The sequence below is a fragment of the Cervus elaphus genome, chromosome X (assembly GCF_910594005.1).
Source record: "Cervus elaphus chromosome X, mCerEla1.1, whole genome shotgun sequence".
In the NCBI taxonomy this organism is placed as follows: domain Eukaryota; kingdom Metazoa; phylum Chordata; class Mammalia; order Artiodactyla; family Cervidae; genus Cervus; species Cervus elaphus.
This window is the reverse complement of record NC_057848.1, coordinates 117,275,504-117,288,833: the sequence shown is the minus strand read 5'-3', so window position 1 is coordinate 117,288,833 and position 13,330 is coordinate 117,275,504. Positions and strand designations below refer to the sequence as shown.

Here is a 13,330-nt window from a genome sequence, read left to right as displayed (position 1 = left end):
AAAAAACTACCACACTGGGACTGCATATGTTGGAAGAAGGGCCAGGGTGACCAGGGATTGAGGGTGGTGGCTCAGAGCTGGGCTTTTCTATTGCTGAGGATGAGTGTTTGTCTCACTCTCTACCTTCTTCTCTGTTTTTCTCAGTGCTGGAGTTTTCACCTCTGCCTTGTGTCTTGGTGAATCTGGATGCCTCTCTCTTCCCCTGTGTCCCAGTCTGAGTGGTCTCTGACTCAGGATGCACTTCTCTCTTGTCTGTGCATGTGTGTCTATTTCTCTCCCTGCCCCCTTATCTGTCTCTGTCTTTCTCTGTCTCTCTTTTGAGCAGGAAGTCTCTCCCCACCGCCTTTCCCCCAAACATTCTTTTTTTCTGGGAGTAGGCCATCTGCTTGCATCAGGGACTCATTCTCAGACTCTCTCTGTCTCTGGATCTGGAAGATGGAGTTGGACACTTGCTCTGTCTCTTTATTTCTTTCTGGGAAATATCTCCTAAGATCCCTGTTAACTCGGCATCTGGTCTCCCCTTCATGCTCCTGGTATCTCTGCCCTCTTCTCCGTGGCCCCCTTCCACAGCTCCAGCTTGCAGATTCCCACATCATGCACTCATTGCTCCCATCTCTGTGAGTGTCCCTGCCTGGGACATCGGAAAGTGCAAGAGCCCCTAGTCACTGGCTATTGGAAGAACATCTGGCCTAATGAGCCCTCCACTACAGGTGATGCGTATCCCTAACTTTTGAGTCGGGAGGAGTCTTAGTTCACTTGTATGTGGATAAGGTGAGAGCAATGTCCATTTGAACCTTCCTGGAACTGAGCAGTGTCATTCCCTGAGTGTTCCCCTGTGGGGCCAGTCTCCCAACTTGAGGGCAGCTCCAGAGCAGACAGTACTAGTGTGTAAAGGGAGCACTCCCACTACTGGACATATACTCTGAGAAAACCACAGTTCAAAAAGACGTATGTATCCCAATGTTCATAGCAGCATTATTTACAATAGCCTAGACATGGAAGCAACTTAGATGTCCATTGACAGATGAATGAATAAAGATAATATCTCACTCACACACACACACACACACACACAATGGAATATTATTCAGCCATAAAAAGGAACAAATTTAAGTCAGTTGTAGTGAGGTGGATGAACCTAGAGCCTGTTATACAGAATGAAGTAAATCAGAAAGAGAAAAACAAATACCATATATTAACACATATATATGGAATCTAGAAAAATGGTACTGATGAACCTATTTGCAGGGAAGGAATGGAGATGCAGAAGTACAGGAAGGTCTTATGGACACAGTAGGGGAAGGAGAGGGTAGGACAAATTGAGAAAGTGACATTGACATATATACACGATCAAGTATAAAATAGATAACTAGTGGGAAGCTGCTATATAACACATGGAGCCCAGTCTGGCACCCTGTGATGACCTAAAGGGGTGAGATGGGAGATATATATATATATATATACATACACACACACACACACACACTTATGACTGATCCTTACTGGTGTATGGCAGAAACCAACACACGATTGTAAAGCAAAGATCCTCCAGTTAAAAATAATAAAAAGAGAATGTGAAACAAATGCCAAAAGCTCCCTTCAGGTCCAATCTTCCACCCCAAGGGTAATCACTTTCTGGACTTCTAACAACTTTTGATCTTAACGATGTTTGCACGATGGGTCCACGTTGTTATGGAACTTGTAGTTTGCCCATGTTCACTGCTGTATTCTCTTCCATTGCTATGAGTAGATCACACTTCATCTATTATGTTATTGATGGGCATTTGGGTAATTTTCTATTTGAGGCTATTAAGAATAATTCTTCTGTGAACATTCTTGTGTATATCTTCTGATGGATATATGCAGTCATTTCTCTTGGGCATATACCCAAGAATGCAGTTGTTCAATCATGGGAGTAGACATATGATCAACTGTGTAAATCATGCCAGTTCTCCAATCTATGCTTCCCCAGTGGTGAATGCCACGTCCTTAACATCACATGGCACTCCCCACCTGTTTCATCGTAGCCATGCTGATTACTGACTGACCTTTTATGGACCACATTGGGATGAAGGGCTGGGAGTTGAATGCCTACTGTGTGCCAAGCCCTGACAGGGCACCAGGAATGACAGATACCAGGATCCCTGTCCTCGGGAATTTCACAGGGTTGGGGTGGAGGCCAGTGTGAGTAGTCAGAGACTTAAAGTCAATGTTTTCATCCTGCTGTTTGGCCCCAAGGATATGTGAACCTTGGTATTTGGGGTCCAGCTTTGCTCCAGCAACATAACAGGTAACAAGCACCTTCATCCTTCAATCTAGGGGAGCATTTATTATGGGCAAGGCCCAGTGAACAGGATGGTCACTATTGTGACACTATTGTGTCTGTGGCAGACACTGTCAGTTCCCTGCTCATAACCCTGTGACCTCACTGCTTCAGCGTGTGCTGGCCAACTGGCAACTGCCTGGGTTTGCATCTCTCGGCTAGAGGGCTTCCTCTCAAACTGCAGAAGGCTGTTCTGCCTCTGGGTCTGGCAGGTTGGAAGGGGCCAGGAAATGAAGACCTCCTGGCGGCAACCCTCAGCCAGTGACTGACAAGAGCTGGCAGATAAATACCTGTTCCCCCTTGCCCCTCAGATGGGACATGCCTGAGGTCTATGTTCTCCATCAGTCCTTAGAACTCCACAGTGGGAACAAGCCCCAGTGCTAAGTCGCTTAGTAACACTCTTCATTGACTGCCCTTCCTTTGTCTCACTTCCTTACTCCCCACTGCCCAACAGGTGCTTCCTGACTTCAATCTTTGTCTCAGGGTCAGCTTCCAGAGGGACACAAACGAAGACAGTCTCTGTCCTCATGGACTTTACCTCAAGGTCGTGGGTAAGACTGAAGTAAACAAGCATGGAAACCAACAGAGGAGATAAATTCCACCAGAAGGCCAGTGTGGCTGGAATATTGTGCTTACTAGAGTCACTGGAATCTTCCTGCAGAAGAATAGTTACAGATGGAAAAAAAAATAGTTACAGATGAGATTATAGAGGTGGTGACAGTCTATCCTCTGTCATCCCTCCAATATTTTGGCCACCTGATGCGAAGAACTGACTCATTAGAAAAGACCCTGATGCTAGGAAAGATTGAAGGTAGGAGGAGAATGGGACGACAGAGGATAAGATATATATGTATATGTATATGGCTGGGAAAGATTGAAGACAAAAGAAGTTGGCAGCAGAGGATGAGGTGGTTAGATGGCATTACCAACTCAATGGAAATGAGTTTGAGGTAACTCCAGGAGATAGTGAAGGACAGGGAAGCCTGGCATGCTGCAGGCCATGGGGCCGCAAAGAGTCAGATGCAACTTAGTGATTGAACAACAATGTGTATATAATTGAATCACTTTATACTTGAAACATTGCAAGTCAACTATATCACAATTAAAAAGATAAATAATTTTAAAATAAAGGCAGTAAGGGGGATTAGGAGTACAGGATGGGAGAAGATTGTATTTGAACAGAGTAGTCTGCTTAGGCCTTGTTGAAAGATGATTTTTTTTTGAGGAAAAAAAATTATGAAGAAAGACTACAGATGCAAGAACATTTCTGGCAGATGGAACAACCAGTACAGTTCCTGAAGCAAGAATGTGCTCGAGATGTTCAAGGAGCAGCCTGAGGTTAAGGAGATATCTGGGGCAAAGCTATTATTGCTGAAATATGACACAGATAAGAATGTGTGGATCTAATCATCACTGTAAAGATTAACCCGAAAATGAGTCATCCCAGTGAAAATAATTTCAGAAAGTGAAAATGGCCAAAATTGGCTTTGGGTTAACTTCATCACTGTATGGCATTGAATGAGGAATTACATTGGCTGAAAATTCACTCCAGGGCAAACCTTCTCAATAGAAATTCATCCAAATTGGTGTAATTCTGATTTTAAACGTTAATATTTGTAAACAGAGCCAATATATCTGCAGTAAATAGCATGGGAGTTCGAAGGGTGAATCCAGGGCCAGCCAGGGTCCAGGCAAGGCAGCCTGAAATCAGCCATTATTGGAAGGGTTCAATCACTCACTTATTCATTCCACAAAGGAAGGGTTCATTCATTCATTACACAAATATTTGCCAAGTGCCTACTGTGTGACAGGGGACACAGCAACAAATAAAACAGGTGAAAATTCTTGCCCTCTTGCAGCTGACTTCTAGTGCAGGAGACATATTAAATGTAAAGAACAAATAATAATTTGTGATAATAATTGCTAGATAAATCAATGAACTGTATAATATAGTGATAAATGTTGACAAAAATTACTCAAGAAAGGACATAGTGAGGGAGTGTGTGTGTGTGTGTGTAAATTTTAGCTAGAATGGCCATGGAAAAGGCCTCACTGAGAGGACATTTAAGAAAGACCTAAGGAAAGTGTCTATTTGAAGAAAGAACTTTGAAACTAGAGCCATGATTGCAAGACAGTCGTAGGGGTTAAGGGTATGGATTCTGAGTCAGACGGGGTTCAAATCACCAGCCCTCTCCATATCCAGTGTGTGACCTTCTATTCCCATCTTCCTCCTCTATCAACTGGGGCTAACAACATTAATTACCTATGTGTGTGTAAAGTGGTAAAGAATCTGCCTACCAATGCAGGGGACGCAGGTTCCATCCCTGGATCAGGAAGACCCACTGGAGGAGGAAATGGCAACCCACTCCAGTATTCTTGTTTGAAAAATTCCATGGATAGAGTAACCTGGCAGACTATAGTCCATGGAGTTGCAAAGTCAGACACAACTGAGCAACTGAACAACTGAGCACACAAGGATCTTGAGAGGATTAATCTGAGAATACTTACAACACTGCCTGCCACAGATTGGGTGTTTGTAAATGTTGGTTGAGTGAATGAATCCTCATTAACGTTAACGTAGTGGCCATGGACATGCCCTATAAAATGAACTTGTGGTAGTCATGGTTTTGGGGATGTTCAGGTCGTGGAGTTGGTATGGACGGTGGTTTGGAACCGTGACAGTCAATACTGAGAGGTTTAGGGTCTGGTATTGAAAGCTGTGGTTCCAGGAGGCAAGGTTTGAAAAATTACTTAAGCCAGTCTGTTTAGTTACTTTAAGTAGTAGCTATTGGAAAAGCTGCATGATTCTTGGAGTCAATTGTCTCAAAGGTATAGAGGGTCTGGCGAACTCTACCAGGGTCGGAATGAGGATCTGGGGTCTCAGCTGAAGTTTAGGAAGAGAGCAACCATCAGTGAATGCCACGAGGTGTCAATACCTCTGAGGGCCCTGCAATGCTCTGGCCTTATCTTTTTATTCTTTTTCCAACTCCTTCACCTCCTTCAATTCTATGCTAAATATCAGCTTCTCAAAGAGGACTCCCCTTATTTAAAAGAATAATCCCCCCTTACTATTCATTCTGGGTTTTTTTTTAGTTCTTTTTCCCCTTCACAGCACACACAAACTGCGTTATGTGTGTTGTCCTTGTAATTGAGGTCATGTTACCAGTAATTAAACAAAAATAAACTAGATTGTTATTTTAATGAGGGAGAGAGAGAGAAAAGGAGAGAGAAAGGAGGAGGAGAAAGAAGAGAGAGGAAGGGGGAATGAATTTTCAAAAACCCTAAACCCATCAAGGTAAGGTAGGAATGGTGCTTTGGGTCCAAATCATACTGGACTCTGAATGTCACACCAATGCTTGGCGCACGCACGTATGTGTGTGTGTGTGTGTGTGTGTTTCAACAAATTCCATCTAAGTGAAAAACATCCTCTGCACAGTTTCCAAACTCTGCTTCTGCCAAGATTCTAAGACATAACGACCTCTGGGCCACTATCTTTTCTCACCTGGAATCCACTTTCTCCAGATAATTTTTCAGAAAATTCCACTCGCCCTACAAACCTGGCCTCTTTGGGGGGAAGAGCTCACTTTGAAAAAAAAAGCTCAGAGGGGTCATTTGGGATCTGACCTTGAAAAAAACTTTTGATTAATGAAATTTACTATTTTTAATTTAAAGTCTATTTTGTCTGATAATGTAACTACACTTGTCTTTTTTTTTAGCAATCATTTGCTTGAAATACATTTTTCTATCCCTTTGCTTCCAGTCTATATGTATCTTTAAGACTAAAATGAGTCTCTTAACAGGCAGCATATGGTTGGGACTTGTATTTTTTATCTGTTTTACCTACGTGCTTTGATTAGAGCATTTACTCTATTTACATTTAAGGTAATTGTTGATAGGTAAGGATTTACTATGAGTTTGAGCAAACTCTGGGAGATAGTGATGGACAGGGAAGCCTGGCATGCTGCAGTCCATCAGGTCGCCAAGTTGGACATGACTTAGCAACTGAACAACAAGGATTTACTATTGCCATTTTGCCCATTATTCTCTGGCTGTCTTGTAAGTCCTTGTTCCTTATTTCTTATCCTGCTGTCTTTGTGTGTGTGTGTTTTTCTGTGTGTGTGTGTTTGTGTGTGTGTGTGTGTGTGTGTGTGTGTGTGTGAGATGTCTTTCCGTATCAGTATGTTTGGACTTTTTTTCATGTTCTTTTGTGCAATTACTGCAGGTTTTCCCCTTATGGTTACCATGAGGCTCAATTAAAGTATATTAAAATTATAATACCCTATTTTAAGGTGATAACTTCAATAAAATTTTACACTTTTCCTTGCAATTCAGGTTTTTGATGTTACAGTTTATATATATATTTATATTGTGTAATCAATAAGAGTATTGTAGTTATGGTTATTTTTACTACGTTTGTTTTCCAGCTCAAGTTGTAAGTGAATTATGCACTGCCATTTCCATATTACAGAATCTTAAGAAAACACAATTACAGAAAGTTTAAATATATTTTGAAAAAATCAGACATGCACACACGCAGGTAAAATTTCCCAAGCAGTCTGAAGGAAAGCCAATACCTAAGCACCAGGTGAGAACACCAAAGCAGCTCAGCAGCTCGCTGAGTTAATCTTTGAAAGTGTTCTGGACCCACCCCCAGGTTTTTGTTTTTCCAGAATGTGGCTGCGCGGAGACTCTGTCCCTCTGAGCTCTTTCAGTCTGGGAAGCCAACACTGCCCCCAAAGTATCCCTTCCCTGGTCGAGACGGGGCTCCAAACTGGACATCTTAAAACGACCAGCAGAAGGAAGCTGGGATGGACGCAGAGCCTGTTTGTGCGCCCGTGTCTTCGTGTCAATAGATGTCTGGAAAGAGGCAGAGCCAATCGTGACAGATCTGTGCGCTAGTGACAGCCCTTGGGATAATCAGCTGTTCATCACAGCAGCTTTGCCTCCTTTGGCGGGGTGGGTTCTCCATTTGAAAGGGCAGCAGGCGGCCAATCAAAAGCTCTGGCTCCTGGGGGCTCTGGGTGTGCTGAGCCAGAAGGTGGAAGACTGATTCAGCAGCCACCCTGTCTGTGAGTACAGGGTCTCGACCCACTCCTCTTCTGCGAGCAGGGGGCGGGAGAGGGACTTGATTGATAGCCTTCTAACCAGTGAGAATGCCTGATTCACGGGGCATGTGTCTATTGGCAGTAGAGGGTAGGGTCTTGCTTTGACTGACACATTTATCATCCAGTAAGCATGTCTGCTTGAGTTGGGGGGCGGGACGGCTGGTGGCAGAAAAGGCAGGGTCTTGTCCTTGACTGACCCTTGTTTTGTTTAATGTGGAAACTGAGATCTCACAAGTAGCCCCCGCCCTTTTCTGTTTTTAAAAAGGCTATGATACTTTACAAAGTTGGAAAATTACAGCTTTAGAGCAATTTAGCTTTCTCATGCTGGACAGAAACAGCAGCCTCACTGAACCTGTGAAAAACAGCAGCGCCTAGGAAAGCTGATCTTAGGGGTGGAGACTGGAACTGGAAGTGGTTCTCAGAAGCAGCTGAACAGCAGTTGGCATAGAGTTGGGACTTGATTTGAATTTTAGGGCTTGAGAGACTGTGATGGAGGAGCGGTCTAATACAGGGTCTCTGGTGAGAGTAATGGGGGTTTCTGAGGACAGTGGCAGGAAGTCTGTAATGGATGGTGAATGGTTGAAGTCAGTCTGGGTGACCCGTGTTGACGCTGATAGTTCAGGTTTGTTCTTTGATGAGACCAACTGGAATCAAGCAATGGATGGAGGCTGCACTGTCCAGATCACTGATGCTGCACCCTGGACATGGCAACATATCCACCACCAGAGACTGGGTACAAAGTAAAAATCTCTGTGTTGCTAATGCAGACTACAGTCTGACAGTGGAGCACCCAACGATGCTTCCTGCTATCAGCAGATATCTGATATTGTTGAACATTGTGTGTTGTGTTTACTCAATTGTGTCTGACTCTTTGTGACCCCATGGACTGTAGCCTGCCAGGCTCCTCTGTCCTTGGCGATTCTCCAGGCAAGAATACTGGAGTAGGTAGCCATGCCCTCCTCCAGGGGATCTTCCCAACCCAGGGACTGAATCCAGGTCTCCTGCATTGCAGGCAGATTCTTTACCATCTGAGCCACCAGGGAAGCCCTGAACATTGAACAGCCTCCTAAGAAATGGACTGAAGGATTTCAGATGCTAACTCTCTCACCTCTTCCTAGTCCACACACTTAAGTAAGTCAATTTGCTCATTGAATGTGACTGTCACCTGAAAGTGATCATTGCCTATTGGGTACCTTCTGGGTAATGGTTAAGGCAACAGGGGTGACAACTCAGCCCAAAATGGGTCTAGGGGATTTGAACTTCATTCTGGTTCAGTCACCTGGATTTTCTTGTTGAATGGACATGGTTGTAGATCATAAGCATGATGACCACTTAATTGGAGACACTGTTCACTGAATTCCCTTCCAGTGGCCCACAGGGGCCAAGATAGATGACATTTAAATAATCTCTGTAAATTTTACAAAAATGCCTTTTATCCTCTTGCATCTGACCCAGCATCTGGATGAAAGGTCTGTGTGCAAACAGGAGATGATTGAATAAAAGTGAAGTCATAGGCGCTAGGATGGGGCACACCAATTTCATGGCTATGGAAGGAATGCACTTGGGGAAGGAAAATTTTAGACCCTGAGAGGTGTGAGATGGGAGCCAGTTAGTATTCTTTGTCTCCTACATTGAGCACTACAACCTGGCAAAGCAATCGAATGGTTTCCCAGAGTCAGGCAGACAGCTGGCAATCTGACCTGCTACCAGCTTTGTCATCCCTTCTTTGGGATGGCAAAAACAGAAAATCTCACTTGAATATGGCTGGTCTTAAACTATTCTGCTGTGCCAGAGGCCATCAATGTCACCTCCTGAACACAGACTCCCTCATCACTGTACAAACACAGGGGCCAGCGTGACTTTGTTTAGATCGGACTGATACAAATTCATCTTCTCCTGATACCTGAGAGGTCTTGGATTATGCCACATTTAGCGATTGATGTTACCAAGCGTGGGACTTAACCAAATCCATGTTGTGGTGTTCCCAATCAGATCTAACAACAAATTCTGAACTGAGTTGAACCATGTCCCTTTGGGTTATGTGTTTGTATATGGAGGAAAGACGGGGGTGCAGATCACCTCTCCACTGGGATTGGGGTTTGATTTTGGACTCTGTCATTACTGCCAGTGACACCAAACATGCAAAAGTCAGTCTAAACTCCTTTGTGTGGGTTGCAGTGTAATAGCCTGGCTTTAGACTACTTCATGGTTGTCGAAGAGTGGGCTCTGACCACTTACTACCTTAGCCATTTCTCAGGGCTATGTTGACAGTGAGGAATCTTGAGGGATGAGGTAATGTCTCCCTCTGGGACAAAGAGCTGGCTGGATTCCCAAGTTCAGCTTTTCATGGCTGTGATGTAAACCCACTGTGTGTGCTACATCCACCAGGGTCACTCTGTGTCACCTCTGTGGGACTTAGAGGACATGGGGGGCTGATATGATGTGAGTGCCGCACCCACGGTGAGTAGTAAACTTCCTTTGTCTCTACCTCAGAAATCTCATGTCTTCTGTCAGCATCTCTAAAATTTGCTATCCTATAAGAGAGTAAAGTCTCAGACCCTTTACAGAAGAATCTTGACCCTGACTGGGTCAGTCCCTCCAGGACTGAGGGATGGTTCTGTATATTCTGATAGTCCCTGTGATTTGGCTATTGGCAGTTTTGGAAAGTCAGTAATCAGCTGCCGGAGGTGTCAGGAATGCGATTCCAAAATTTTGAGTCCTGAGGTAATTAGTGATTGGAGACCTGCAGGGCTGCTGGCATGTGACTGTCAATCACTGGGAGGAGGGCTGTGCTGATAGAGTTTATGAGGCGGGGGCAGTGACGAGTAACACTCTGATGGGGGTTTGTTGTCTCCTTTGTTGGATTCTTTGAGGGTCAGTGTTTGGGGCTGTATCATGGGTGTTTGGGGATTTTGGAGGATCCTGTGGGAAATAGAGCTGTCTTCAGAAAGATATGGAATCTTCAGGGAGATATTGGATAGAATTTTTCTTAGATAATAGTTACCCTTTAGATTAAGACCCACCTGCATTTGGTACTTAGCTCTTTAAAGTGGAAGAAAGTGAAAGTGAAAGCCGCTCAGTCATGTCCGACTCTTTGCAACCCCATGGACTATACAATCCATGGAAGTCTCCAGGCCAGAATACTGGAGTGTGTAGCCTTTCCCTTCCCCAGGGGATCTTCCCAACCCAGGGATCAAACCCAGGTCTCCTGCATTGTAGGTGGATTCTTTACCAGCTGAGCCACAAGGGAAGTCCACTTAGCTCTTAACCACTTACCAACTGTGTAGAAAAATCATCCAGCCCTCTCGCTTCTGTATAGGAAAAATAAAATCCTACTCTCTCCCTTCCCTCTCCGTCCCTTACTAACACTTGACTTCTGGCACGCTGGTCACCAAATGTGAGCAGGTTTTTCCCACATCAAGCAAAATTCTCTGCAACACCAGCTGGTATCCTACAATTTAACTCAATTCTAACACTACCTGGAGAGTGCATCAGATCCAAGAGGCTACGGGCTCAATCCCACAAAATTTTCCCACACACCACTACAGATGCCAATTACAAGTAGTAGGTCCCTAGGTTACCCACAAATTCTGTCTGATTTGGTTGCAAATTGGAGGTTCCCATGACGCCCTCTTCAAGTTAGATTAGTTTGCTAGAGCAGCTCACAGAACTCAAGGAAATACTTATGTTTACCAGTTTATTAAAGGACATGATAAAGGATACAGATGACCAGTCAGATAAACACATACATAGTGTGAGATCTGGGAGGGTACCAAGTGCAGGAGCTTCTGTCCCTGTGGTGTTGGGGTACATCACCCTGTTATGTGGATGGTCCACCCACCCTGAAGCTCTTGGACTCCACACCATTGGGATTTTATGGAGGCTTCCTCACGTAGGCATGATCAATTATTAACTTCATTTCCAGCCCTCTCCCCTTTCTGGAGGATGGGGAGGCGGGTCTGAAAATTTCAAGCTTCTAACTATATAGTGTGGTCTTTCTGGTGACCAACCCCCATCCAGGAGCCATCCAGACCCACTTCAGTGGAATAAAAGATGCTGCTGGTGCTCTTATCACATAGGAAATTACAAGAGTTTTAAGAGCTCTGTGCCAGGAACCGGGGGCAGAGACCAACTTATTTATTTTCTGTTATCTCACACCAACATAGTTTTACCTTGGTCAAATTCCTTATTCCTTCTGAGCCTCAGTTTCCTGATCTGTAAAATGGAGACACTATGTAGTACAAATAGTATGTAAAATGTATAATATCTTAGATTATTGTGGAAAATGCTCAGCATGTCCATAGTATAAGACTATACACAGCTTTCGGATCCGCCATCTGCGGTGGAACCGCCGCCAAGATGCAGATTTTCGTGAAGACCCTGACGGGGAAGACCATCACTCTCGAGGTCGAACCCTCGGATACAATAGAAAATGTAAAGGCCAAGATCCAAGATAAGGAAGGAATTCCTCCTGACCAGCAAAGACTGATCTTTGCTGGCAAGCAACTGGAAGATGGACGTACTTTGTCTGACTACAACATTCAAAAGGAGTCCACTCTTCATCTAGTGTTGAGACTTCGTGGTGGTGCTAAGAAAAGGAAGAAGAAGTCTTACACCACTCCCAAGAAGAACAAGCATAAGAGAAAGAAGGTTAAATTGGCTGTTCTGAAATACTATAAGGTGGATGAGAATGGCAAAATCAGTCGCCTTCGCCGGGAGTGTCCCTCAGATGAATGTGGTGCTGGAGTTTTTATGGCCAGTCACTTTGACAGACATTACTGTGGCAAATGTTGTCTGACCTATTGTTTCAACAAACCAGAAGACAAGTAATTGTATATTGGTTAATAAAGATATGAGCTAACATTTAAAAAAAAAAAGACTATACACAATTTGGGGGAATAAGGACAGTAATACACTGGGGTAACTCCTATGGATTCAGGACTTGCAGGATGGAGGGACAGTGTGGATAGGGAGTGACTTACTTTACACTGTAAGATACATTTATTTTTGTTTTAAATTTTAGCAGTTACTTTTTAGACATCTATTAATTATTACATGTTATTTTCTTGTTTAACTTGATAGTATATTAAAAATTTTCTGATATTGATCCGTGGGTTTATTTTAAATATATTTTATTATAGCATAGTTGATTTACAATGTTCTGCTAATTTCTGCTGTACTGCAAACTGATTCAGTTTTATATATATATACATTTTTTCATATTCTTTTCCATTGTTATTTATCATGCATATAGTTCCCTGTGCTCTACAATAGGGCCTTGTTTATTCATTCTATGTATATTAATTTGCATCTGCTAACTGTAAACTCTCAATCCACACCTCCCTTACTTCCCCTTGGCAACCACAAGTCTATTCTCTATGTCTCTTGAGTCTGTTTCTGCTTTGTATATAAGTTCATTTGTGTCATATTTTAGATTTCACATATAACTGGTATCATATGGTATTTGTCTTTGTCTGATTTGCTTCACTTAGTATGATAATCTCTAAGTCCATCCATGTTGCTGCAAAAGGCATCATTTCATTCTTGGCTGAATAGTATCCATTGTATATATAAATTTATATATATATGTGTGTGTGTGTGTGTGTAAGAGTCCCTGAAATCTACCCTTTTATTAATAGCAAATTTCTAGTATATAATACTCTATTATTAACTATAATCATGCAGTACATTAGATCTCTAGAACCTATCCTACAAAACTGCAACTTTCTCCACTTTGACCAGCATCTTCCTATTTCCCCAACCTCATGACCATGGTTAACCACTGTATTTTTCTTTTTTCAAGATTGTTTTTGACAATTCAAATTTTAGAATTGTTTTTTCTATTTCTGTGAAAAATGTCATTGAAATTTTGATAGGGATTGTATTGAATCTGAATCTGTAT

At 43.1% G+C, this 13,330-nt stretch overlaps 1 protein-coding gene across 1 annotated transcript; it reads left to right on the top strand.

Annotated features, from left to right (window-relative positions):
- Window positions 1–11,746: 11,746 nt before the first annotated feature.
- LOC122689884 (ubiquitin-40S ribosomal protein S27a) lies at window positions 11,747–12,305 on the top strand. Its single transcript, XM_043896681.1, has one exon. The coding sequence runs from the start codon at window positions 11,788–11,790 to the stop codon at window positions 12,256–12,258; it is 471 nt and encodes a 156-aa protein (XP_043752616.1). The 5' UTR covers window positions 11,747–11,787; the 3' UTR covers window positions 12,259–12,305.
- The last annotated feature ends 1,025 nt before the right edge of the window (window positions 12,306–13,330 follow it).

Bases quoted from the DNA above. Each gene is read 5' to 3' on its own strand.
- LOC122689884 (XM_043896681.1), top strand. From the start codon at position 11,788: ATGCAGATTTTCGTGAAGACCCTGACGGGGAAGACCATCACTCTCGAG.